Below are 27,704 nucleotides of genomic sequence, written 5' to 3' on the forward strand. Positions count from 1 at the left end.
GCCGGTGCGCCTTCAGCGGGGCCCGGGACGGGGCGCCGCCATCTCCGCGCAGGGCCCGTGCCGGCCGCGCCGCCATGTTCAGTGAGGGCACCGCGCCGGGGCGGGGCCGGCGCGCCGGGGACGCGCGCGCTCGCGCCGCTCCCTCACGTCCGGCAGCGGGCGCCAGGCAGGGGCGGGCGCGCGCGGCGCGGCCAATCAGCGTCGCCCACGACCCTCCCCGGAGGAGCTGGAGCCTCCGCTCGGTTGGGCCCGGCCCGGAGGCGCCGCTGTCGGGACGAGGGGCGGCGACGGAGGAGGAGATGGTGTCCCCCGCTGCCTCCGCCGGGCGCCTCGGGTCCGCGTTGCCCTTCCTGCTCGTGCTCCTCGACCTGCAGTACCAGGGTGAGCCGGGCCGGAATCCCTGTGGGGGTGCGTTGCGAGGGGGGCTGTGCCGCGGCAGTCCGCGGCCCGCCGGGGCTGGGCCCTCGGCCGTGGTGGCCGGTCGCCCTCCCTCCGTCCCTCCTGCCGGGGCTGCGGGGCACACACCCCATACCCCTTCGCCACCCCTGGCCCGTGCCGTCTTGAGGGGGGGAATATCTCGGGAAGGGGTGTGAGGAAGGAGGCACAGCGCTGCCACCTCATCGCTCGGGGCTGTGGCGAAGGGTGCGTAAGGAGGGCACGGCCGCTGCCGGTGACCTGTTGGGGTGAGCCGGGAGTTGTGGCGGTGCGGCTGCAGGACGCTCGCTGTGTGCGCTTCGCGCTGCCCGGCCCGCTGGCAGCGGCCTGAGGCTGCCGGGGTGCCCTCGAGTGCAGCCGTGTGACAGCAGTGGCCGTTCTGCTGGCCCTGAATTTCGCACTCCGGTGTGGATTTTTTGTAGTTCCGAAGTTCAAAGGCTTCTCCAGTTGCCCTTCTCAGCCGCAGCCGGTATTAGTACCACACTTTGAGATTTGCTGAGGCTTTTGATGGTTGCGTTGACTTTGTTCCGTTTTTGTTTTGTTGTTATGGTTTCTGTTGTTTTGTTGCTTTTTTTTGCACCAGTTACCATTAGTATTTGAAGTTAAGCTTATCTGCGCTTTGAGCAGCTTGTTTACTTTCATAATACCCTGCCAGCAGCACCTGTGTAGCCAGCCTTTTATTCACAGGCTTTTGTTAAGTTTCTAACTCTGATATAGAGCGGTGGTTACAGTCAGGGTTTCACCTGAGGGACGTTCTTTACTTGCCAGTGGCAGATGGAAGTGAAACTGAAGCTGTCACTAGTCAGAAAAGGTCTATGGGCTTAAGGAAGGTGCAGGTTAACATTAAAAATTTGGTTGATACATAGCATTAGAGAATAGTTCAGCTGGCCAAGTGGCAACAGGAACATGTTGTGGCAGAGACACCCTGCATTAGACCATGTACTGTGGTGTCAAATTGTCGTTTGGTTTTTTTTTTTTTAAATGCATTCTAGTATTGTTAGAAGACAAATATTTTTTGTCAGAGTATACTGTTGGTTTTTTTTTCCCCAGAGGTTGTGACAGTGGTGCTCCTGCTGAGGACTCTTTCCCTAGAGTTGCCAGCCTATTTCAAGTATGTGGTTTAATGGCTATTTGGGCTTACCACATTTCCTAATTTGAGGGACATTTTCTTAACTTCAGTTGATAAAGATGTAGAGTACAGTAATAGAATGTGAAGTGGTAGTGCTGGATCTTATTTACTGAATTCACTAACCTCTTAGTTCATGAGTTAATTTTTCAGAATATGTAGTTAGAGATCTTTGTTTGGGGGGGTATGTTAAATATCCAGATTCTTCTCCCCATGAATATTACTGATTTTTGAGCACAGAAGTGGTCATAGTCAGATTTAAATTTGAGTCTTGATGTCTTGATAATAGAAGTCTGCCTTGTGTCATCTGATTCATGAATCTGTGGTGGAGTCAATCTGTATAACTTTGTATCTTAGAGTTGATGTCAATGAACACTATTTATATCTGGCTGGTAAACAGACTCAGTAAAAACGTTTTTGATTCCTCCTCTTTATCCAAATTTGTGATGGGTTTGGAACAGATTTTCTCTTAGGAAGACTCGTTCTTCATTGCTGTTTGTCCACACTAATCACACCAAAAAGAGGCGACTTAGGAGGAATAAAGGAGTGTTGTTCATTTCCCCCCCTCCTTCCTTGTGGCAGAAGAAAGGAAATGTAATATGGGGAAGAGTAAATGGCTCTGAGTATACAGAGCTCGGTTAGTTACTGTCAGATCACAAGCATTAAGTGTTTCTTTTCTTCCCCCACCTTTTGTTTTTGCCCTAAGTTTGGGAGCTCTTATGTTTTTTCCCTTGGCCCAAGATAACAAAAGCTACATGAGGGTGAGGCTTTTTTTGTGTGCCAGTCTTTACTGTATTTACCAAGTTCCCTTGCCAAGGGAGGGAGTAAAAACTTGATGGGTGAAAGTTACACATGGCTCAGCTTGATACTTTGAGGCTCCCTGTAAACCTCTGAAGCTCTCGGTGCTTGTCCACATCTTACTTAGTTCAGTGCAGTTCTTGGAAATCATGTTCACAAATATACCTAAAGCAAAGACCAATTCGTTTAAAAATAACAGCAAACTTAAGATTCAGGGTCATTCTGACTAAAAAATGTTGCAAAAGCAGGGTCTCCCACTCTCCTGACAAGATAAGGCAATCATGAAGTTCCTCTATGGGGAAAAATGTTTAGATGAACATAATTAAGATTAGTGACATGCATGCTACTTCTTTGTCATTTTAACAACTGGTTTTGGTACACAATAGGAACTAATTCTGTTTATTTTCATAGTCTTGTTACTCAGCTTGGGAATAAGATTTAGAAAAAAGTGGGGGGAATTTCTACAGGGGGGAAAACATGAACATGTAGACAAATGTAACATCTTCAAACTGTTCTCAAGTTGCAGGGCTTGAGTTCTTTGCAACGTGAATAGGACCCATTATATGAGGATATAGTTGAAATCTGTAGACTTGGATGCCTATGTATTAGCACCAATTATTCTAGTAAAACAAAAATCCCACCAGGAAGTTATAATTTATTTGAAGTGAGTGTATTTAACTGGAAAAACAGGTTAGCTGCACCTGCTTATCTTCCCTGTACCTTCTGATTATTATCCTTTGAGTTGTCAGGGCTAGTACCAATTATCTGGGAATAGTTTGGGGGTTTGTGCTGTTTGGGTTTTTTTGTGTTGGTTTGGTTTTCTTTTTTGACTCTTAGATAGACTTGTCCCAGTGTAAGGACTGTGGGCTCTGAGTTTATGCAGAATATTTGACTTAACAGATGGAGCTCATGTGGGTGATTGTTTGAGGCTCAAGGTTAACACTTAGACAGTCTTTAGAAATTATATTCAAATTAAAATACATGGAAGTTTGTAAATGGTAAGCTTGCATATCTCTTGTGTAAATTTAGTTTCTTGGTGGAGCATGCAGAGATTCTTCAACTGGGCCTGTGGTATCCAGTTCACCAATGTGTATCTGTTGGGAAGAGCTCTATGATATGGGGTTTGGTGGGTTTTTTGCTCCAGCTGAACTTTAGTTCTTACGTTCATTCCCAGACCAAAGAGTACATGGGTACCCAAATAAGCTGCAGAGAATCTGAGTCCTTGGACTCCTGTGCTTATGTTATCAGTCTTCTGATGTCTACTGTGGGCTGCTTTATTTAGAGCGATTATTTGCCTACAGCCAGAAAATGAATAAGCAATAGATTTCTGTGAATAAACAGCCCAACTATCAGGTCAGTGCAGAATAGTTATGGTAAATGTCACTTTTCATCATGGTTAAGCTGATGATGCAGGCTGCTCCTAGAGAGTCATGCATCAATTTATGATGTTGAGCAACTTGCAGAGTCGAGGTGTAATGTATGGTTTAATGTATGTCAAGTGTAATTACTCTAATTCTACAGGGAATCTGCAGGACTTCACAATTTGCTTCTTTATTTATCCACGTTGCTCCTGCTTTTATTACTTGTTTGCTATCAGTGGGCACCTTTCTCATTTGTTTTATTGATTGTCTTCATTATTTTCAAGGAAAAATGATGGCTTTTCCACCTAAAGTATTATGTAACTGTAAAACTGTACTGAACACAACGTGTTTGAAAGACACCAAATTGTGTAGGTACATCTTACTGCAGAAAAATGTGTTCTTGGAGCTATCCTGATGTGACTGCATGTAAAACAAGGATGCTTGAGACTGTGGGAATTGAATGCCATATTTGGGTGCATGGAAAGTTCTTCAAAGAGTGATTTATAGCCCAGTTCTAGGATACCCCTCCCAACTGACAAGTTTTGAAAGATTTCAGGTGTTTGTGTGGGGAAACACAGGAGGGATGAAACTTTAGAGTATTTAGTTGTTATTAGGTCATGTTAAATATTTCAGTCTGTTTGTAGTTTGATGCCTGCTTTACTGCTGGTGTAATTCCAAATCCAGGGAAATTTGTGGTGAGTTTTTTTTCCGGTTCTGAGTTTTTTTGTTGTGTTTCTAATGCTTGCTTTGTCATTTCAAAGGACACTGGACTACTTGATGATTGAAGCTTTAAGCTAGCAAAGCAAATGGGCAAGGAAGAATATCCTGTTTTGCTGCAAATTGGACATTCACATAAAATGGGAATACATTTTCTGCATACCTAGAATTGACTTTAAAATGAATCTTTTAGCAAGATCCTCAAATAATAATTATTTATCATGTAGGCAGTTTAAACTCCATCTACTTAAACAAAAACTATTCACTGAAAATTTGGGACTTCATGAAGTAATTTCTATTAATTAAAAAAAATCATTTTCTATCATTGTTCTAAGACAAAAAGTTGAGTTGAAGCCCGTGAATCCAGCTTGCTGAATTATTGTCAATCTTTTAGCAGACAGAACTTTCTCTAGTGGATGCAGAGGGGATTTTGTTCATTTTAGTATAGACAACTCAAGGATGTGGAATTAAAAGAAGTATGAGCTGTATAATGGAGTAGAAAAGAAAAATTAAGATCCCAGGTGTTGAGAACTCCTACATTTAAAATCATGATGATTTGGTGATAAGAAATTACTGTTCGCTCATTACAGAAACATTGTTGTTTAACCACCTTTCAGTGTCAGAAGTTTGGGTGTACTTTCCTTCAATCAGTTGTACTGTAACATTTTTATTTAGATTCTAAGAAACAACTTTGAAGTGCTGCTGCATTTTTGTATTTAAAATGGCTGTCTGAATCAACTCAGTGCAAAACCTGAGTGAAAGAAATTATAAATCATTGGGTTTTCATGTAATGTGCTTATTCAGGATTTCTATATATTACCTTGCTTAAATCTAGGCATAGAGTATTCTTTCAACAATGACAATTTTTCTAGTGAAAGCTTTTTAACAGTCAAGAGCGGGTGGGTAATTTGTAGTGAAATTCTGCCCTGATCTGAAGACTGCAGGAAGCAGGACAAACAACGAACCTGTTGCTGAGTTGATGTATGTACAGCATGTACTTGCACTTGACTGCTCATTTCTGCTCAGCAGTAGTCTTTCCCTGTTGGTTGAGCAGCAGCAGTTTATTAGCTTTAAACTCAAACTGGCACTTCAAAGACTTACCACTTTAGAATGGTTTTTGTGCTACTGGTTAAAGGGAAAAGGAGTGAGGATTTTAATTGTGTGTCAAAACTTGCAGTCCTGTAGAAGTTTGTTCTGGAAATTGTGAAGATGAGACCAAAGGGCAGTAGATGAGAAGCCAATCTCTAAGTAGCCACACAGTTCTCAGTTAAGTACTAAGTTACCATCAGGGTCAGGAGATTTAACTTGGAGCCTTTGTGTATTTGCTGCATGTGAGTGTTATGAGTGCTTTGCAGATTCCTCTGAAATTGAAAGTCACAGTGTGTCACTGAATGCGCAGATGATGCGTATGGTGCCTTGTCCCAATGGGGTGCGAAGCAGTGTCTTGTGTATTTTGACACATCTTGATTGGGACATGCTTGGAGTTCATTAGGCTACAGCGTGCTTTCGGTTGGAATCCCTTAGGCTGGAAAAAGACCTCTGCAATTACCTAAAGTGCAGAAAGGTGTGACTTCTGCCTCTATCAATAATGGTTTGTTACCTGTATTACCACTGTATGTGTTCGCTGTAATCGGACTGGTCATTCTAAACCTTGATCTTTTTGTTTTTCTTTAAGGAGCTGAGTGTGGAATAAATGCAGAAGTAGAAAAACAACTTGAAATGGGGAAGAAATTATTGGCTGCTGGACAGCTGGCGGATGCTTTATCTCACTTTCACGCAGCCATAGGTGCGTATCTCAGGGGGGTGGCTCTTGTACTGAAATACCTTTGGGTGAGTTTTTCCCACTGTTTGCTTCATCAAATATCCTGCTTTCTTGCAAATTGCATTCCATGAGTCACAGAAGTTAGAGTATCTTTATGCAGCAGTTTGGACAGAAGCCAACAGAGATGCAGGAGAATATTTATGCTTTGGTTTTGATAAAAGAAAACTGCAAAATTAACTACACGCTACATAAACATGTAAGCCACTGTTGTTCTGGAAACTAGCTGTATGAAAGGAATTATAATTGACTCTGATATTATTTGATGAAGTATTCCCTGTCTCTCTAATCCCATCAGGATCAGGTTTCGTCTTTATGATGTTTTTCAAAGTAAAAGCTTTATCCATGCTTTCTCCTATCCAGTGCTGTAAAAAATTCAGTGTTTAAAATAGTCACTCTCTCTCTTATTTTTTTTCTTAATTAAATTTGAAGTGGATGATATCTCAGTGAAAATGATGCTGTAAGTTTGAGATACTGAATTGGTAGTGGAGAGTGAAATTGTCCCTCTCTTTTAGTCAGCTACTGAGTTCATTCTTGTTTAGTGTTCTGCATTTTCAGCAAACTGAGAAGTTAAATGTTTGCTTTTAAGAATTTTAAAGCAACTTAGCTGAATAAAATCCTTTAATTCAAGCACAGACACAGCACAGTAAAGACCAGTGTCCATTAACACTACAGTTTCTTAATTGCCTGGTTCTTTAAGTTGTTGGACTTTGTTATATGGTGTAAAAGTGCTTTTTTTTTCTCCATGAAAAGAGTCTTACTGAGATGTTATACATTGATGAGTCATACTATTGCTACTTTTTTAATAGTGAGGTGTAAATGAAACAGTGATTGTTTCTGAGTTGTTTGCATTCTCCAAGATAGACTTCCCTTACATAAAGGGAATGGGGGAGGCAACTTCCTTGTTTTTTCTGTTATGGAAGCTCCTTGTTCTGCCTAGATGCAGTCTGTTACTCCTTTTGTTTGTGTGTTGCTGCCAAAGCATTTCTGTGGGGTCTGTGCACAGTTAGTGCTACAGCATGATGTTCTCCTTTGTTGTTGGTTGGCAAAGTTGAACTTGGATTTGATGAGGAGATAGTTCAGTGTGTGGCTGTGCAGCTCCTGGTGTTGGTGCAGAGGCAGCAGCGGTGTCAGGTGCCTGCATGGGTGACACCCACTGCTTTGCAGCTGGGCTTGAGCAGCTCTTGTGTGCCCACCTCAGTTGTGACCTTTATGGGATTCTTAGTTGAATGCTGATTTTAGCCTGATTGCCTCATTTTCATCAGACTTCTTTGGATTTTGTCTTTTTGAAAAGATTTTAAGCATGATTTGCCTACTGTGCTTGTGAGGAGGTAAGAATTCTTTCCTGGCTGTACTACATCATTGTAGATTGTGAGATAAATAGATCTTTCTGTCTTGCCTCAGCCAGTCTATTTTTGGGTTGTTTTTTTTTTTTTTTCAAACATCTAAAATAGAAGAAAACAACTGTCCATATTACCTCTCTTCAGTTAAATTTTCAGCTCTTTCTTCAGTCCCAGCTTATGCCTTCTATCTGGGTAAGTGTCAGTTGCTGCTCATTACTGTTGCTGGAGTACTGAGGCAAAACTATCTGTCAGATAATCATCTGGTGCTGGAATATGCTTTCTGTGTTAGCTCTTTCCTACCTTTCATCCTCTGTGTATTAATAAAGTTCCTTAATTTCAGATTTGTACCTAGCCTACACATTTAGGACTCGGTGTTGCTTTTTTTTTAAGGGTAGTAAGAGTTGAATTTATTTGATGTTTGTAATGCTGACATACAAAGAGGCATACAGCATGGGAATTCCTATTAAATTTCAGCTCTGGAGATTAGCATTTTCACAACCAAGATATTGTAGAGGAAGAGTGCAGATAGCTTTCTCAGTGAGAACTGAAGTAGTGTTTTGGTAATGGAAGTGGCCAGCTGTGAAACTTGGTTGCTGATCATAAGATTTTGGTGGTGCTATTTCTTCCATTTATTTTGAAGTTCAACTTTAACCTCAAATAATGTGAGGAAGAAAAATACTACTTCTGTTCCTCGGGTACCGATGTTCTTGTCTGCAAATTCTGGATTGATTATTATGTTTTTATAGCATAGTAAAAGGTTTTCTGTCTTCCAACATGGGGTTGTTTTGGTAGTTGAAATTACTTTTCCTTGAGAGGCCACAGTAACTGTCACCTGTTTCTGTGAATTACTGCATAGAGAAGAATGTTAAGAATATTATTCTTATTTTCAGAGGCTGTTGCTTGCCTCTTGTACAGGTGTATGTGCTAGCTTAGAGAGTGCTAAAATCACTGGATCTTGGAATTTAACCAGGAGACAACATGGAATGTGTGGGCCCTGAAGTTAGCCTTCATGTTTTGATAGTGTTATGTGCATTTGTCTGCTGGTGAGAGGGAATGTTGGTGCCCACTTTATTGCTAAAGAAAGAAGCTACAGATATTTCAATGAATGATACAACGAGTTTGTGTATGTGTTGATATTGCACTAACATATTAGTAATTTGGGGAATGTTTGTATTTATCCAATATGGTGATCAGCACCTGGGCTGGGAAATGATGAATGAATGTGCTTTCAAATGCAGGCCTGCACTTGGACATAAAGTGTTAGTACACAGAGGCTGTTCTCACATATAAACCTGAAGAACACATGCATATTTGACCTTCACTGTCAATTATTTGCTATTTACAGTATTTCTGTAGTCTTTATTGTTAAACAATTAAACTTCATAGAAAATACTGCTTGCATAATGTTGCAAATTTAATGTCTTATTAATGTATACCCTCGTTTCCAGTGGCTTAAATGTCAGATGATATATTTTTAGTCATTACAGTTGCATTATACCAGAAATTTCAGTAGCTTTGAGATAGTATTCTGATTGCTGTTTGTTCATTTGCAGAGGGAGACTCTGAGAACTACATTGCTTATTACAGAAGAGCCACGGTGTACTTAGCCATGGGCAAATCTAAAGCAGCAATTCGTGATTTAAGTAAAGTGGTTGAATTAAAGCAGGACTTCACATCAGTAAGTATTACTGGAATTGAAGATTGTTCAAGTGTAAAGAAAAAAAACTGCTTCAAAGAGGGTTTGGGGTTTTTTTTCAGACTTTGCTCAACAGGAATAGAGAATACATTATTCCTCAGAGGACTTTAAAGTGGATAAAATAATAGGAATGGTGTATGTGCCTTAATTTGCAACTATGCTGAGCACAGTCTAGACAGTTATTTGAACAACTACCCATTTTACTAAGTTCATGGATTTATACTAAACACTTCTCTCACTTGTGGTTACTCTGTTGTTCACCAAGGCTTTGCTATTTGGGACAGGGAGAAGAGAGTACATAGATGCCTCTGGGTTTTTTTTCTCTTTATCAGCATTTGATTTGAGGTATCTGTTCTGCACATGAGCTGTCCTAATGTCACTGCATTCCTCTGTGACTGTTGCAGATTCTCATTTGCTTACCTCTTTCTCATTTTGTGTACTGTATGTGAAGACTGCCTCACTAGTTGGGAAGTGATGCTGAAGTCCTCTCCAACTGATTCGCTCACCTCCCTTTTTTGGGAGCAGTGGCATGTCCTGTATAGTTGACAATGTAGGAGCAAATGTTAAATTCACAATTAAATGTTGTATGACAATATTCTTATTTTATAAATCAAAGTCTTCTAAATCATTGGCTTGTCTTTTAACATAACTTCTGTTACTCTGAGAGTTTAATGAAATAATTAAATGCGGGAATTGTTTACTGTTAACTATTTCTGCTATTTACTTAACGTGTAAGCAGTTATAATCAGGAAAGTGGTGTAAAGTCAACCTTTGACTTGTGAAACTTTTCAGATGAGTTCTTTCCATAAAAATTGTCTGGTTTTTGTCCCCCAGTTCTGGTGCAGAGAATTCTTTACCATTAAAGAGGCCTTATAAGAGCATCATTAAATCAAAAAGACAAAGAATGGGTGTCATGTTTTAGCTTGTTAGCTATACTAAAATGAAACTTGTGTTCATACTTTGCTCAATTCCCATTTGTAAATAAAAAGTTATGTTTCATTTCAGGCAAGATTACAGAGAGGACACTTACTGCTTAAGCAAGGAAAATTCGATGAAGCAGAGGATGACTTTAAAAATGTGGTAAGTTGGAGACCAGTGTTAAACTACATCACTACTTTTAAGGTTGGGTTCTGAGCCAAGGTAACATCTGAACTCTGATGCTCTATAGAGTGTATGGTGTCTAAGCCTGAGTTTGTCTTTCCTGTTCTTTGCAGGTGTAGTAGCTAAGCAACCTTGTATGAATAAATGACCAGTGAAGTTGCAGTATGATGATGCAGATGAAATGAGGTGTTGCCTGAAACAGTGGAGCACTTTGAAAAGTCTCTTTTGTGTGTGCCTGACACTTGGTGATCTCTGCTTACTGATAGCTGTACTAGGGAGCAGCCTGCATTCAGAAATAAGGGATGTGGGACTCAAAGTATGGAGTTGAACTCTGGTTTACATCACTGTAGTGATGTCTCCCTGGGAAATCACTGGGGCATCATGGATCAACCTTCACAGGTTCCTGTCTCTTTCCACTGGTTCCAGAGAATTGTTGGCTCTTAGTTTAGTCAATGACCAGATAAGTCAATACATTTCAGTGGCATCCCTCTGTGTGTCGTCTAATCTGCAGAGTTCTCCCATCTCATGAATGTCTTGACAGTACTTTCTCTCCATGATCAGGAATCGTGCAGTTTCCATATACATGTAGTTGGAAGTCACCCACCTAAAACTCACTTGGATTATTTTTAGTTTTGATGGGTATTTTGTGCATTTCAGCCCTATGCTGCAAAGGTAAACTGATCTAACCCCAGAAAAAAAGCCCTCAGAGAATGTGAATTTTGGTTTCCTCTCTATTGCACAAAATTAATGTAAATATGAGTAAAAATAAGATTCATTCTTCATTCTTGCTTGCTCTTCAAGAGTTGCTATTTTGAACAGCTGATGTGTCCCTTAAGCCCAAATAAGAAAAATCCGCAATGTAACAGATGATGTCTTGTTGGCGCTCTTTGAAGAGAATGATGAAAAACGTTGTGTGGTCCAAATTGCAGCTGTTCAATGGAAATCTTACTAGTAAGTGTGGGTGACAAAACTGGGGTGGTTATCCTGTGTGTTCTGCAGGTAGAAATGCACCAGGCAGTTCTTGTGTCTGTACAGAGCTCCAGCAGCTTATTCTGAAGTTCAGGTAGCAGTGGCACCTCTGGCTGCCTCGTCCTCAGTAAGTTTCTCGGGAGTGTGTGGTCTGACAGCAGGGCAGCCCTGCTGTCTGCCAACGTGGGAGAGAGTCACTCAGCTCGGATGAACTGAGGACACAGTTGCTGCAGTACCAATTATGCAGTGTCACTGGTGATTGTGAGTCTGTGTGTGTATTCTTTGCAGTTACTGTTTCTTGAAGTATTGCTTAATGCCGCATATGGAATTGTTTCTCCAGTCAACTGTCAAGTATCTTTCCCTATTGCCAAACCTGCTGCAAGCATTTGCTTGCTGCCTTTGGTCAGTCAAATAGCCTCAGTACTCAATCAGGCTTTAAATCTGAAGTAGAATAGAGTTCTTTCCCAGAAGCTGATTTAGGAAAATAGCGTATTAGTCCTCAATTTGACTTCCATTTTCCTTTTTTCTATGAACAATATTACCTGTTTACTTAGGGAATTGTCAAGTGGTCTGTTTTAAAGAGCATAATTTTCAGTTAAGTATAGTATGTTCAAGCAAAATGAGTAAACAGTATTAAAGTAGTAGTTTGTAATAGGTTAATTTATTCAATGGGGAGTGGATTAAATTGTGCTACATATCTTGATATCTTTAAGTAGAATACCTATTCCTTTGAGAGTTTTCCCTTGTTTTCTAAATCTTTAAGATTTCCCATCCCTTCTCTCATAGTCATGTTCCTTAAAAGGGATCTCAACAGTTTAGGAGATGCAGTCATTTTTGAGGGAGAGAAAGAAAGAAAAATTCAGCCCATCTAAATGGAGGGAAGGATGACAGGTAACCTTTCGCAGCTTGTAAGACCAGTGGCTTTGTGTAGAATTAAAAAAACCCATTGTAACTGTTCTTCAAATAAAACAGTAAACCTGTCCCTTATTGTGTATTCATGAAAATTCGTATGCTCAAATTATTTCTGTATAATTTCATAGTATCAGGAAAAAGTGAGCACCCTAAATATCTTTAAACAATTGATTGCTAAGCAGTGTCTCTGTGTATTCCTGCCCTCTATGGCATATCAGTACTGGCTGTCTTGTGAGGCAGTGCTAGTGTGAGAGAAGGCAGTAGGAATGCCTAGCTGCAAAGGATGCAGTATTCCTTTTTGGGAGCAGAGCCTCTTGAGATTCAGCCTTCATGTGATATTTTTAGCTTTTTTTTTTTTTTTTTTTGTACTCTCTACTTTCCTGTTGGCTGAAATGAATCGTGAGGTTTGGATAGAGGGTGTGATTCAGACCTACGCCTTCACATATTAAGCAATACTGCATTTCTAGAAACCTCTCATTTTGGCCCACAGATGGATCAAGCTGAATAAATTCTTTACATGGGCCACGTTTTCCACATGAAACAAGGAGTAAGTAGAATTCCTTCAGTGATTTTCAAAGTTGTTGCTCATGTATATGAATAGTAATTATTTCTCTGCTACAACTTTGGTTTAAAGTTCATATGCTTTAATATCAAGTTCCTTCTGTTTGGTTTAGTGGTTTCTGATTAGTAGGAGTCAGCAGGACAGATCTGTGGGTGCATCAACACTCATGTCCAGGGCCTCAAGCCATGAAAGCCCTGGAATGTTTGTTTTACCTGTAAGCAGTGATTTTTACTGAAAATAAAAGGGATATAGGCATACTGTGGTTGATGGAAGGCCTTCTGGAAAGGTGACAAAAGCAGTGCAAATCCTGGCAGCCCTGTGAATGAGCCTTACAGTGTTGTCAGTGACTCTGCTTATGGTCTAGAGAAAAAGACAAGCATTGGAGTTGGTGAATTCTGCAGAAGGACAAAATTAGAGCAGAGGTTTTGCCTTGTCTAGGCAGGAGGAAAGGACTAAATTGTTTTGTTTCTTTTAAATTCTGATATTTTTTAAGACTGACTGTAGCAATTGCAACTCACAGTTGCAATTTATTGCAATAAATACTGTAAATGGAGATGTCCTAAATACGCAATTCTGTCTGCCTTGGAAGAACAAACACTTCAGAGCTCAACATTACCGGCATAGCTTCCAGCTCCACTAGATGTCAGCCAAGACCAGGTGACTGAGCTCTGTACATCTGCAAATTCCTTTCTCCTCTAGAGAAGCCCTTGCCTGTTGCAAAATATGCTGGACAACAGCTTTCCGTGGCTGGTTGGTGTGTGTAATAGTACTGATATGGATGTAGGTGGGAGAGACTGTCTCATGGAACTGTAAGTTAATCAAATTAGGTTAAGTTCCTAGGCACACTTGGATTGGGTATTTGAGGCTCTCTTGACCAGGTCAGAGTAATGTTAGGTGTTTCCAAATGTATTCCTCTGTGTACAGTGATCATCTGCAGCTTCCCAGCTAAAGAAGGAAAGGTATTAAATATTTCTGTTGGGTTTTTTTTCCATCTGTGTCATTATAGCTGTATTAGCTAATGTTACCAATGCAGGACTTTCCTCTGTGCACTGTTCTTGAGTGCATGGATGTCTTCATCTTAGGTACCACAAACCATGGAGGTTCCCTCAGTTCCCTTCAGGATGTTTTTCACAAGCTGAATAAACAGGCTTCTTATTGCTTTAGTTAATGTTACTGATTTAAGCATCATAGCAATATGCTAATTACTTCAGAAGATTTTGAATGTATATTTTCATCATACTGTAGCACACAAACACTCAATGACTTCGGTTTGAATGATACCTTGAAAATTTTCTCTTTCTTTAATTGGACATGTTATACTACCTAAAATTACTCAGGATGTTTTACTCAAATGGTTTTTATTAGTATTGGACTTGCCTCCATGATTGTAACATTGCTTTTCACATTGCACTGACATTTTCTCCAAATACATTACAAGAAACATACTGTGAATGTAAGGAGTGCGGTGTTATCATAAGTTTTTATGGAAGCATAAGGCTCATCCCATAGCAAGGCTCATCCATAGCAAAGACTCTTAATTTTTAGGAAGAAAATGCTAAGAAATTAAGGAAGAAATCAAACATGTCAGCTGGAACTGAAAAGTTCAGAACTTCAGAGAGTTTTGTTGACTTGGTACTTCTTAAAATTACAGGTGCAGAAATTTGCCTCTACTAGAAGCTCCAGATTTTAGGGAGAGAGTGGATGCACAGCATCAAGGGCTTATAGGCAGAGTTCTAACTGGAAGCTTTATGATACTTATATTAGGAATCAGCCTACAAAGAAAGAAAACTCTTTGATCATGTTCCTCTCACTGAAAGAAAGTGTAGGGAATAAAGGAGAATTTTCAGGTCTAAGTGCAACTTGATTTTTGCCAGGTAAAATGAAAAACTGCATGAAGTTCAAAAAGATTTAAAAAGAGGAGTGGAAGACAAAGTGTGGGATCTGTGCATGATTTTAATACAGCATTTGGACTCTTTCCTTTCATATACTCAAGTGGTAGAAACGGGAAATTCTGGTAAAGGTCTTCTGAGGGCTGAAGTTGAATTACATTGGAGACATAAGCACAAAATATGTGTGTTTAAAGAACTTACTGGTGATGAAAAGGGAAGAGGCCACTTCAAGATAAATAGGGAAAGAAAAAAGTATTTGGTGTCTGAGTGACTTTAGTTCACATTCTGTGTATAGAATGCAATATAATACAAGTTTTTATTTAATAACAAAAAAATAAAGTCATGCTGATCTGTCCATTTGAAACCTTGAAAGTCGTTCTGATCAGCAACAAGTGTGAAGCCAGTGCTTCTTTCAAGCTACAGTATTGCTATAAATTCCCTGGCTTTGCAAGGGAGTCGCTGAGATAGTAAAGTTGTCCAAAAGATCTTTTTTTGTATTTTCTTTGAAAAGATAAACCCTGCGTAAGTGAAAAAGGCAAGTACAGTGTAATGACTTCTACCCCCTCAGAGAGAGGGGTTAGAGAAATGAGCATCCTCATAGACAAAAAGTTAGACTTGTTTAAAACTGTATAACAAACAGCATGTGTGACTGCCCAGCTGAGCCTTTTCCCTGGCTGTAGCCACTTAACTTGCTGCTGTAGCCTCTCTTTGTGGGGAAAATATAAGAATAGAACTTCACAGTAACAACTGTCTGGAACATGTTTCATTTCTGTCGTGAAGGGATAAATATGTGTAGTGCTTAAAGTGAGAGATGCAATTATACCACATGGTTACACTGTCTACTGCTGCTGAGGAATCCAGCGTTTAACAACTGACAGCAGAGGTGAATTAATTAGGCTACAAAGAGATCCACAATGTCCAGCAGGTGATGGGAACAGTGACTGTTGTGTATGATGTGTCCAGTGATGATCGATCAAGCATGAAGAATTGGATTTCTCTGACTTCTGACGTCTTGTATTGAATCTCAAAATGTTTCTTTCTCCTGAAGTTCAGCAGTATAAATGCTTCCAGTGGAGTTTTGAAGCTCATTTTGCTCTATTTTATTTGCAGCTTTAGTCAGTTCTCCATGATATGATTATTAATGGGACTGAAAGAGATCCTTGAAAAAGGATTTGAGTCTCTCTTCTTGTTCATGTTTGCAGCTCAAATCCAATCCTAGCAATAATGAGGAAAGAGAAGCCCAGAATCAGCTGACAAAATCTGATGAGCTGCAGCGCCTACATTCACAAGCATTAACTGCCTACCAGCAAGAGGATTATGAAGCTGCTATTTCTCTTCTTGATGAAATCTTGGCAGTAAGTGTTAAGTCAAATGGTACTGTGAAAGAAAAGTAAGAGCTTCTGTCTGACATCTTGTGTGTTTTTGTTTAATAGGTTCTTCACTGATGTGAAAATAACTTTGGTGTAACCAGTTTAGTTTTGCTGAACACAGTGGATCTGTCATGATGTTGAAGAGAGGAGAGGGCTGAGCACTAGTTGCAGAAGAAATCAAAATAATAGTTTGTCTTAAAGATACTTCAGTGAAACTTCCATTACAGATAACTTTACTGATTATACTTTTCTGTTTTTCCACAATTTGGTATTATTGAGGAAGCTAGGAAAAAAGTTTTTCTGAAATCAGTGAAGTTTTATAGGAGTTAGGTTTTTTTCATCTGGATTTTTCATTGCGTATATGCAGACAGACTTTGTCTTGAGAAAATGAAGTAACAAAAGATAAAAAAACTGCCACAAAATTAAAAATGTAGATTGCTAGCTAAATTTTCTGCTTGTTTCTTAGGTATCTGTATTTGTTGAGTCTTAATTGGTGTAGATAGCCTGATAGTGCAAGTGGAAATAACTCAGTCATGTGGGTGTTTTGTGTGTCATATAGAAATGTACTAAAAGACAGTTAACTGCTGTGACTTTGCACATACAAATTGGTGCTGTTGACTTGGAATTTACAACTTTGGAGCTTTTGGTGACAAAACTGCCACAGTGCACGAGTTGGTTTATGGGGAGGCAGTGTGAAAAAGCAGGAAAGCCTCCTCAAAGATAATAGTTTCCAAACAACTGATAAGATATACATTTAATTCCCTAAACCAAATTTTGATAGGCAGCTCCTCATGAGTAATTAGTTTTGCTTTACTGTGACATTTTTACCTCTCTTTATTCTTAAAATCCAGATATTAAGGTCAAACCTGATGGAGCTGCATCTTACCCACAGGCTTCTTCCTAGAGGACAACCAACAGCTTGGTCCTTGCTGTTCATTACCTCTGTTCTTTTGGGAAGATACAATAATTTATGATTCTGATATCCTTTCCTGGAGGCTCAACAGACTGTCCTAGTTTAAGCAATGCCAGTAGATTTAATTCATCTCTCTGCATGAGTTCATTGAATCATTTACAAAATTTTCAGGCCTTTGTTTTTCTATTTGGGCAGGTGCATCACAGCATCCACCAGGAAGCAGAGATGCTAATTTTATGAGCTCTGCATGCAGCTTGAACCTTATGCTATTGCAGTTGGCAAAGTGAAATTAAATGGGATTTTTCTTTTGGGGAGGAAAAGAAGTGAAGTCTTATGGACGAAAAACAAGCTTTAATTTTGATTTCTCAAGGTTTGTGTTTGGGATGCAGAGCTACGGGAACTTCGAGCAGAGTGTTATATAAAGGAAGGGGAACCAAGCAAAGCCATTAGTGACTTGAAAGCTGCTGCCAAATTAAAGAGTGATAATACTGAAGCCTTCTATAAAATCAGCAGAATATATTATCAGCTGGGGGACCATGAATTATCTCTCAGGTAATGTTACTATTTTCTGTAATCATTATAATTGAGACAGAAAATATAATTATATAGGTCATGATATACCATGAAGAATCTCTTGTGTGGGGTTTGGATGGAGAATCAGCTGTGGTCTAGATCTAATAAAGGGAGTTCCTTTCCAGAAATTAAGGATTGGCAGTGAAGACACCAGTGTATATTATTGGCAAGACCAGCCATCAATGGTTCCAGGTATCTTGTTTCCTTAAACAGAAGCCAGAGTCCCTGTCCATGGGAGTTGCTTACTAGTGCTGTCTTCATGGTACTTCTAGAAGGAAGAAATTCCTTCTCTAAATTTCCTTTAGTGGAGCTTTTTTTCAACCTTAAACCTCCATAGAAGTTAAGTTTAAGATGCAAACAGAAGATGTATACATTAAGGTTACAAGCTTAAGAATAAATAAAAAGTACAGGAGCATCCAAGTATGAATAGCTTGGGGTGCAGAGCTCTTTGCCTCTCATTCCAGCAGACACTCCTGGATGACTTTTTCATAATGCCCTATCCTTTTATTGATACTGAGTTAAGTTTAAGGTCTTATTCCCATATGTCCCTAGCCAGTCTGGCTGATAGCTGCCCTTGCCCAGTCTGGACTGTTCCGTTTGTACTCTGTGCCTAGCTGCACAAATGGTGCAGTCCTTCCTATTGCACAAAAGTGCTTTCTATGCCAGTCATAATTTCAGATGTGCTGTCTTCATCTCCACAACCTTTCCAATGATTTCTGCCACAGAATCCTTTCAATAAGGTGAAGAGAACTGAAAAAGCCTGTGTTTCTTTTGGTGGATGGAAACTGCATGTGATTATAATTGCAAAAAATTGTTTTATAGCTGGCCAAAAGTAAACATGAAAGTAATTGGTCTGCATTAGACATTCCCTTTCCACAGCAAATCTTGTGAGCTCATAGGTCACTTCTGTGATGACTTTTGGTAGGTGGCCATCACTTTGCTCAGTGATTTCAAGTATAGGTGGTATTTTGTTAATTTAAAAGCATGATTGAGGGCACTGTTGAAGAACAGAATGGAATCAGAATGAAAGGGATAAGCCTCTTTCCTTTATTCTTTTCTGATACCATGATTTTTTTGCATCATGAGATATGCTAAGAAAGAGTTCTATAGCTCTTGGACTTGCTGGGTGCTTGCTCTTGTCCTTCCCTTAGTTTCTTCCTCTTAAAGGCCTAATTGTTTTCAATTATTTGGATATTTTTGTCTGTACTTAGGAACAAAACAAGATTTTGTAATCTCTTCCTGAAATTGATATCGTGATGGTGCTATGATGATTCTGTGGGATCCAAAACATTCATTCCTTCATATGATTGCCTTCTGGAGGTTTTTGGGAATTTTTTTAGTCTTTGGATTATTTTGAGAGATATTTTCCCTAATCAGTCAGATTAAACATTCTTCACAGGGAAGCATCAGCCTCGGCTGAGATTCCATGAAGGATGTTTGTATCTTAGCTGAGCTTTCTGTTTCAAGCAGCACAAAATACACTTCAGTGTTGGAATTTTGTAATATATCTGAGTTACAATTGATGGTAATTTTCCCATATAGTCATCTGATAACTGCTAAATATAATTTCTTTCACAGAGTACCTTTTTCTTCAGAGGTACTCTTCAGCTCTTTAGTCATTTATGTTATTAATGTAACATTAAATCTTTGTGTGTTTGGCAGTAAGAAAGAATTAAAACCAATACCAGATAAATATCCCTGTATGTTTTGGAAGACTCTTGTTGGTTTCACTTTATATTAATATTTGGATGAAGGGAGAGATTTATGTAAAGAACTCAAGTGTTGTTCTGGACAGCTTATATATGCTGCATTGTGTCTTTAGGTAAAATTTCATAGTATGTGGTGACCTAGTGGTTTGTTGGGTTTTTTTGTTTTGTTTGTTTGTTGGCTTGATTCTTTTTTTCCCCCTTCTCCTTACTCCCTGTGAAAAGTGAGGTCCGGGAGTGTCTGAAACTGGACCAAGACCATAAGCAATGCTTCTCTCTCTATAAGCAAGTAAAGAAACTCAATAAGCAGATTGAGTCTGCAGAGGAATTCATCAGAGAAGGCAGGTAAGTATTCACTGCTATATTAAAGAAACACAAATAGAAAAAACCCACAATTGAGGCACCAGCTTACTGATTGAGGAGCTGATTAAAATGATGCTTTTTGCATGTGTCAGTTGAAGTGGGTACTGAACAGAGCTCTCAAATTACAATTAAAATAAATATTGACTCGCATAGCAACTATTCTATTCTGATTCCTTCTGATGCTGCTGTGTCCCTTTTGCATACTTAACTTCTTTCTGCAGCAGGTAGTAAGACAAACAGGGATGAGAGTTTTCAGCTCTCATATATTATTGCTCAGCACTGATGAGACCACACCTGAGCACTGGACTCCCCAGTGCAGGAGAGGTGAAGCTACTGAGAAAGTCCAACGAAGTTCCACTAAGGTTGGAGGTGGAGAGTGTCTGTCTCCTGTAAGGAAAGGCTGGGGTGGCTGAGAGTGTTTTCCCTGAGACTTCTCTGCCACAGGGACGTTTCATCAATGTACCTGAAGGGAGGGTGCAAAGAGGGCTGAGCCAGGTTCTGTTCTGTGATGGGATCAGGCCAATGGGTGCAAACTGAAACAGGAAATTCCCTTGGAACATGAGGAAATGTTTTTTACACTGCCTCATTTCCAGGTGCAGGTTGTTTGGGGTGACTTATGGAGTCTCCCCACTTCAGAGTTACACAAAAGCATTTTGGACACAGTCATAGGGAGATTTCTAGAGGTGGCCCTGTGTGGCCAGTAGGGTTAGACCAGATGATTTCTGAGACTTCCTTCCAACTTCAGCTAGTCTGTGATGAAAGGACCATATCTTAAGAGTGAAACCACTTAGTAAATCTGCAGTGCCTTGATGGCAGAAGTGGTTCTGACTGGTAAGCTTTTTTCCCTTTTATGCACCCTGTCAAATGATAGATAGTGCCTCTGTATTCTTGTAGCTCTTGCTTTATTTCAGTTTTGTGTTCCCAAGCACGTGACATCCAGCTGTAAAGGACCCTGAACCAATCATTAGGCATTGTCAAAGTGGCTTTTTAAAATGAAGTACATCAGGAATGTGAATAAGCACAACTGATGCCAGTTGTATTAAGCCAGAGGTCTGTTTAGACACTTTTCACTTATTTGATCCAGCATCAGTGCAGTTTCAGGGAGTCTGAGAGCTTGTAGCAACCCATGGATTCAATCTCAATCTTGCATTTTTAGGTAAATGTTCTAATCTGTTTCTTGCTCAAACCATGTAACTGTAGCATTTTGAGGCCTTTACAGGCCACAGTAATTACACTTTACTCTATGACTTGTGAAGAAGAAAAGGAGAAAGCATCTGCCTGATTAAAATTGGCATAAGGAGCTTTTTTGTACCTCTGTGAATAAGTACCTTTTGTAGTGTGCAGATAGTCTGGACTCTTACTGTGAGCACAGAGCTGAGTCCATCTCAGGTATCTGTGGGGGAGGTGTGTATTTCTTGCTTATTTGAAGTGCAGAGTCTTGTTGGACAGGAGGCAGATCCAGAGACCCTTGGCTGTGCATGGTGAGGGATAGCAGTTGTTATTTTCTGCATAAGCCTGACAGGCCTAGTGCCCGCTCTTCTGTCTCACAGCACAGGAAAGGGAATGGGGATGTAATTCTTGAAGTGCCTGCAAGTTTTTATTATACTGTTGTTTTGCACCTTGCCTTAAAGGCTATTAAAGGGAAAGTCCTTTGGTAGAAGGATGGAGAATTTGTGAATTTTAAGGATTTTAAATAAAATGCAACACCCTGAGATAGTGATTACATTTCATGATACTGTGCTTTGATTTAAACAGATATGAAGATGCTATCAGTAAATATGAAACTGTAATGAAAACTGAGCCAGAAGTCCCAATTTATTCTACTCGTGCCAAAGAAAGGATCTGTCACTGCTTATCAAAGGTAATTCTGCTTAACTTTCTCTGTAAATGTCTTCAAAAAAACACAAAACAGAACTCCCACAACTACATGAGGTTGGTTTTACTTTTGCCTCTCTAGAGTCAGCAGGCTACAGAAGCCATCAAACTTTGTACAGAAGTTCTGCAGCTGGAACCAACCAACGTGAATGCCCTAAAAGACAGAGCAGAAGCTTATTTGTTAGAAGACATGTATGAAGAAGGTACAGTTGTGTGCCACTGGCACATACTTTATGTGGACGTTTAAAATGTAGTCAGCATTTCAAAGGCTTTTTTAACATGCACTTTGATTCTACACTATGTTATCCTAATTAGCCCTGGTAGTTGCAGATTTACAAAACTACTTGGTGGTAATTTTGTCTTGATTAGTGCAAGTGGAATGTACTTGTTCTATCTACAGCAGAGTAGTCTTTATAACAGTGGACTGTGTTCAGGATGTTTTATGAGACTGTGCAGCTTACTCAACTCAGATGTTTTATATAATCAGCAATGTCAGAGAATTGCATTTAGAAGTAAAAGGTAATTAGAGCTAGGATAATATAAATCCATTTTAGGAGCTCCATTTTCATGTCTTGAGATGGCAGCATGAAATAATACTGTTCTATTCCCTAGCATGTGCTGAGGGTGGAGGAGGGTAACAGCCATTGCTTCTCCTCCGTGGATCTCTGTAGTGTTGCTCAGAGAGTAAACTGATTCTATTCCCGAGGCTGTATTTTCCATATGGAGTTTCTGTATCATGCATCCTATTACATGGAGTGATAGAAATGACCTCTAAGATTATCAAGTCCCACCATTAACCCAGCACTGTCAAGACCACCACTAAACCGTGTCCCCAAGTGCCGTATCTGCATAACTTCTAAATAGCTCCAGGGAGGGTGACCCAAACTGTTGGGAATTGTAGGAAAGAAAAGTTTTGTAACAAGGTCCTGCACAAATGCCTGGTCTTGTGCTGGGGCAAGTGCCCTGTTACAGGATATAAGGAAACAGGACATGCCTGGGATCTGGAAGAGCTTACTTCCTGTGCTGATGCCTGCTGGGCTTGGCCTAGCCTGGTTCCAAGTGAGGAGCCATGCTAGAGCAGAACTGTGCTTCTCCAGGTTCTGTAGCATCTCCTGCGCCTTCCTCCTGCCCTTGGCAGCAGTGAGGTGGTTGTAGTTACACTCTGCCCTCCAGCAGAGCCTCCATCAGCAGCATTAACAGCCCATTAATGTTCATCTGCCTGGAGGAGTCTTCATTTATCTTTTGATGGCTGCTTTCTCTTTGCCGTTGAGAACACCAGAGCAATTAAAATTGTAGTCTCATATCTAAAGGGGAAAAATGATTTTCATTCTTCCCTCAAAAAAAAATTCAAGCTGGAGGCATCTATTTTCCTGTTAAGGCAGGAAATTTCAAAGTACTTGTAATTCAGAACTTTGAAGGTGATTATTGTTAAGTGTTCAAGATGCAGTTCACTATGTAAAGCTATGTTCATGAAATGGTTTTAATTACTTCATAATCACATGGGATCCAGGGCTTGTCTACAGAGACAGATGTTTAATGACTCCATTTCTGGCATACCTCATAAGTACAGGAGTCTATCTGTCTAGAGCACAAGTTTGTCAGAAAAGGAAAAAACCTGCCTTGCTGTTTCAAAATTGGTCAGAACATACTGATTTTTTTGTTTTCTTGGGTTTTTTTACCCCCCCCCCCACTCTACTAGTGTAGAGGTTTCAGTAAGAGCATAAACTGGTTCTGTTATTTCTCTAAGACTCTTGTAGGTTGTCTGCAGTTACTCATGTTTGATGGGAAATCTGCCATTATTCCACATACAGAATAATCTGTCTCCATCTTAAAAATTCGCAAGATACCAAAGCCAGTGAACTTGTTTAGAGATACGATATGATTGCCTTTTGAGAGATCATGAAGATTCTTCTGTTGAAATAATGAGAACTAGATCTGACCAAAGTATTTAAATTGAAAGTGATACAGGGAAGTAGTTGCTCCTTTCATGTCATGGAGCAGGATGAAAGGAAGCTTTCTGAAACGGCAGGCCAGTAAGAAGCAGCAGTGACTCTTCTGTTTGTTTGTGAGATACTGCTGCTTTTAGAAACAGTGGCTCCAAAGAATTAACTATCTCACTTGACATACTAGAAGGAATCAGTAGTAAGTCTCCTGGCTTCATAGCAAACTTCTTGTGGTCATGAAGCTGCCATCCTGTTCCACCTGCTTCCAACCTTCACCCCTGAGATGGAGAGAGCAATTACCTCTCTGAAAGAGGAAAGTCCCTACACTGGAGTGTACCATCAAAAGTAGAGGGAAAGTGCAATGTGTACTTGCTGAGTGTGCTGGATGCATTCCCTCTGCTGTGTGCTGCACTGAAACACCTTCCGTTGTGCTTAGTGCTTGCAGTCCTTAAATAAGGAAGTTGATTTAGAAATAAAAGAATAGAAATCCGATACTGTCACGGCAGATAGTTGACCCCTGAGCAGGTTTCCCACTATGGTGCTGTTGGTGATGTGGTGCTCAGTGAGGCTGAGCAATCTGACCTGCATTTGGCAGGACATTCTGCTAGCCCCTCCTAGTATTACCTGAAGCAGATTAAGTTCAGTGGGGCTTAAAGTTATTGGAGGAATAAAGCATCATAATAAAATCCCTGCATTTTCACTGCTTTTATTAGTTTTGATAGTGTGTATTCAGCACAAGTATTAGTGCACACTCTGGTTTGGATTTTTCTAATGACTGGACAAATTATTAAAAAATCAGTAGAAACCAAAATTCTTCAAGCAGCAAAGGCAGTGTCCTGTGATATGCAAATGATTAGAAATTTTGTTTGGTTTGTAGTAGCTTAGGAAATTGTTTGGGCTCTGGCAGTACTTTTTGGACTTTTTTTTTTCAGTAACTGAAACAAGATTGCAGTGGTATCAGATGTCTGGGTAATACAAATTCATTAGCACTTCCTGCTGTCTTGCTCAGAAACAGTGAAAAACAAATGTAACACCTGCTGAGAAATGGCATCTGCTTGGAAATAATCTGATGCAAGTACTTTGTCTAACTTGAGAAACCTAAGAGACTTGGATCTGCAAATGAGACCTTGAGGATTATACCAGTGAAAGAAGAGCAGTCTCATTAAAGACTTCAACTTGCTTCCCTTGATAATTTTTGATATTAAAGAATATATAAACTTGGTGTTTTAAGCATTTGCAATAATAGAATTTATTTTAAAAAGTGTAGACCTCAATTTTTTTCAAACTTTCTTCTCTTGCTTTCATTCCTGAGAAATGCAACTCTTGAAATAAAAGTGAGAGCATGCCTTTGGAAAAAAAAAACACTGAAATATACCTGCATATTATGCATGCAGAGATACAGAAAAGCCACTGTTTGCCTTTTGCTAACGATATGAACTTACTGGTAGTCTGAAATCTTTAAGTCTTTATAGTCACTAAAGAGGAAGAGACTTTCTATTGTGTTGATCGAGTGCAGAGTGAGGGAGAAGAATTAGTATTAATTTAAAAACTCAGGTTAATTCATTCTTCAGTTGAACAACAGTATGGGACTAATGTGCAGAGCTTTTCAAGTACTCATTGCTGAATCTTCTTGGCTTCTGTTTCCTCATCCCAGTAGATGTAGTATCCCCATAAATACTCATTATATTCAAATTTTTGGCTGTAGTAATGTCTAGAGAATGCTGCAACCTACATTGGTACCCTCCCTTCTCTTTAATTTCTCACAAGTGTGATGAACCTAAAGAAAGAAAATTATCTAATTCATATGTGAAAATGAACTTCCTCTATTCCAAGGTTTTCTAATTTAGAAAAAAAACCCCAAACATGTCAAGTTCAAACTAAAGTTTTGCTGTTTGTATATGGTAATAACAAAGCTTCAGTTTGGTTGAGTGGCTGAGTTCTTTAACTGGAAGTTTGTAGAGTTGTGTAACCTTTTTTCATTGACTTTTTTTACAAAAGCCATTAAAGACTATGAGACTGCTCAAGCCAATAGTGAAAATGACCAGCAGATTCGGGAAGGGCTGGAACGTGCCCAGAGAATGCTGAAGCAATCTCAGAAGAGGGATTATTACAAAATCCTGGGAGTAAAAAGGTGAGATACTAATACCAGAGATGATGATGTGAAAGGTGGTTATTTAAACCAGTACTTCTAGGGTTGATCACTTGCATTTGTTCTGCTGAGTGTTCATTTTGTTCTGTATCTTGCTATCTTCACTCTTCTGCTGTTCATAATTTTTATTGTTCAGCTTGTTAAGTGGCTTTTGTGTACAATTCCTTTATAAAGAATGGAAAAACAACAGCAGGAAAAGAGGAAATAAATGCTTAGTATAGATGATCCTGAGTCCTATGAATGAGTTGGAGAAAAAATGAAGACTGGCAAGAATTACTAAAAGTAACAAAAATTGTGGCAGTTAGTGTGATAGATTGGAAGAGTCTGAAAGGACTGGCTGAACAACTTCCCTTGCTAATGAGGAGCAAGCAAAGTTCTGAACTGGTATTGGTTGTCTTTCCAATTGTGAACTAGTTAGATCTTTGTTTTTTGTTATTCATCTGATGGTAAATTTCTGAGACTGAGAACTGTATTCTGCAGAGTCACTGGCAGCAGCATCTTTCCAAGAGAAGTAGATGGGTGGTGAAGGAGAGAGCGAGGAATCTTTGCTTAAGGCTGCAACTTGCTTCCTTTGTTTTGTGTAAAGAGTCTTCAAAGCCACTTGCAGAAGATTAACAGCACCTCAAAACTTTCCTGATGCCCTTAATTAGTGTCTCAGTGTTTAAAATAAACTTCATTAGTGTGGCATATGAGCAATCAGAAAATGAAGTTATCTGCAATTTTATCCATCCAGAAATGCTCGAAAGCAAGAAATCATAAAAGCTTACAGAAAGCTGGCATCCCAGTGGCACCCTGATAACTTCCAGAGTGAGGAAGAAAAGAAGAAAGCAGAGAAGAAGTTCATCGATATTGCAGCTGCTAAAGAAGTCCTCACTGACCCAGGTAATGATGCAGTGGCTTCATACTTTAGTTAGTTTTTTTTACATCAAGGTCAAAACAAAAGTGTAAGTCCTAACAAGCATTTCAGCTTTCCTTTATCCCTTTCTGCCCTTACCCATCTTGAGAAAGCAGTGCACTAATACTTGTATCCAGTCTACAGCACGAAGTCAGATATAATCTGTAATTATTGTGTTTCAGTGACTTTTGTTAAAATTCAAATAAAAATTATATTTTGAAGATCTCTTCTAGGGATAACACCTTGTAGAGATTTCTAGGATTGACTAACTGGATATACTTATGTAAAAGATGTGTGTGTCTCCTTCTCTTCAAGTGCTATTGCAAACTGCATTTAGATTATAACAGCAACTGAAGTACTCCAGGGGAGCCCTGTGCCCTGATTCCACCTTGGTTTTGTTTCCTGCAGAGATGAGGCGGAAGTTTGATGCGGGAGAGGACCCACTGGATGCGGAGAGCCAGCAGGGTGGCAACAACCCTTTCCACAGGAGCTGGAACACGTGGCAAGGATTCAACCCCTTTGGTTCTGGAGGAGGACCATTTACATTCAAATTTCACTTCAGTTAGAGCCAAGACTGTTTCTGGTGGCTGCTGCTGTTTTTTACTTAAATCATTGAAAAATAAAAAGTCTCTCAGTTCAAGACCCAAAATCTTAATTTCTATAATGTTGTCCTTAACCCAAGAGTCTTACTGCGCTGGAAGAAAGCTCCTTTTTTCTTTCATTGGGTTTGGTTCATGATGAGCTTGACAAGCTCCCACTGATGGGATTGTGCTGCCTATGTATTTGCTGTGGATATGCAGAACATGCTTATCCTACGGATGGAAAAAACAGTAAGACGCTACTTAGGACAACGCTTAAATTTAGAACTCAACTGTATGCTTAAAGATAAAAATGCATGTAAATATTTTTCTGGATTGGGGCCTAATAAACATGGCAAGGGTAGTTACAGTAGTCTCTACATTAACAAACTGTTGGTTGTGCTCAGCAGAATGATCCATCTCCCAGTATTTTTAAGAGGAAATCCAAGTGACCACCTGCTGGATTGGTGTTGGCAGTGCCAGAGGTGGGGAAGAGGCTGTGCGCTGAACCAGTCCCAACAATCACTCTGGACAAAGAGTGCTTGGGAGTAACTGTATCTGAAATACCTGCTCACTTTGTTGTTCACTAACCTGAAATTAATTGGGGTGGT

The 27,704-nt window shown here is 39.8% G+C and overlaps 1 protein-coding gene across 1 annotated transcript; it reads left to right on the forward strand.

The window, feature by feature from the left end:
* Positions 1–186: 186 nt before the first annotated feature.
* DNAJC3 (DnaJ heat shock protein family (Hsp40) member C3) lies at positions 187–27,457 on the forward strand. The gene is made up of 12 exons (XM_063392320.1): positions 187–381; positions 6,113–6,223; positions 9,153–9,277; positions 10,301–10,375; positions 15,931–16,083; positions 17,382–17,563; positions 19,516–19,635; positions 21,409–21,514; positions 21,611–21,731; positions 25,470–25,602; positions 26,354–26,502; positions 26,924–27,457. The coding sequence occupies exons 1-12, from the start codon at positions 300–302 to the stop codon at positions 27,079–27,081; spliced, it is 1,515 nt and encodes a 504-aa protein (XP_063248390.1). The 5' UTR covers positions 187–299; the 3' UTR covers positions 27,082–27,457.
* Positions 27,458–27,704: the final 247 nt, after the last annotated feature.

This window comes from Prinia subflava, chromosome 3 (genome assembly GCF_021018805.1).
Source record: "Prinia subflava isolate CZ2003 ecotype Zambia chromosome 3, Cam_Psub_1.2, whole genome shotgun sequence".
Classification (NCBI taxonomy): domain Eukaryota; kingdom Metazoa; phylum Chordata; class Aves; order Passeriformes; family Cisticolidae; genus Prinia; species Prinia subflava.

Bases quoted from the DNA above. Each gene is read 5' to 3' on its own strand.
- DNAJC3 (XM_063392320.1), top strand. From the start codon at position 300: ATGGTGTCCCCCGCTGCCTCCGCCGGGCGCCTCGGGTCCGCGTTGCCC. The intron at 16,084-17,381 runs GTAAGTGTTAAG...TGATTTCTCAAG, and splicing joins TTCTTGATGAAATCTTGGCA to GTTTGTGTTTGGGATGCAGA. The intron at 25,603-26,353 runs GTGAGATACTAA...TTATCCATCCAG, and splicing joins AAAATCCTGGGAGTAAAAAG to AAATGCTCGAAAGCAAGAAA.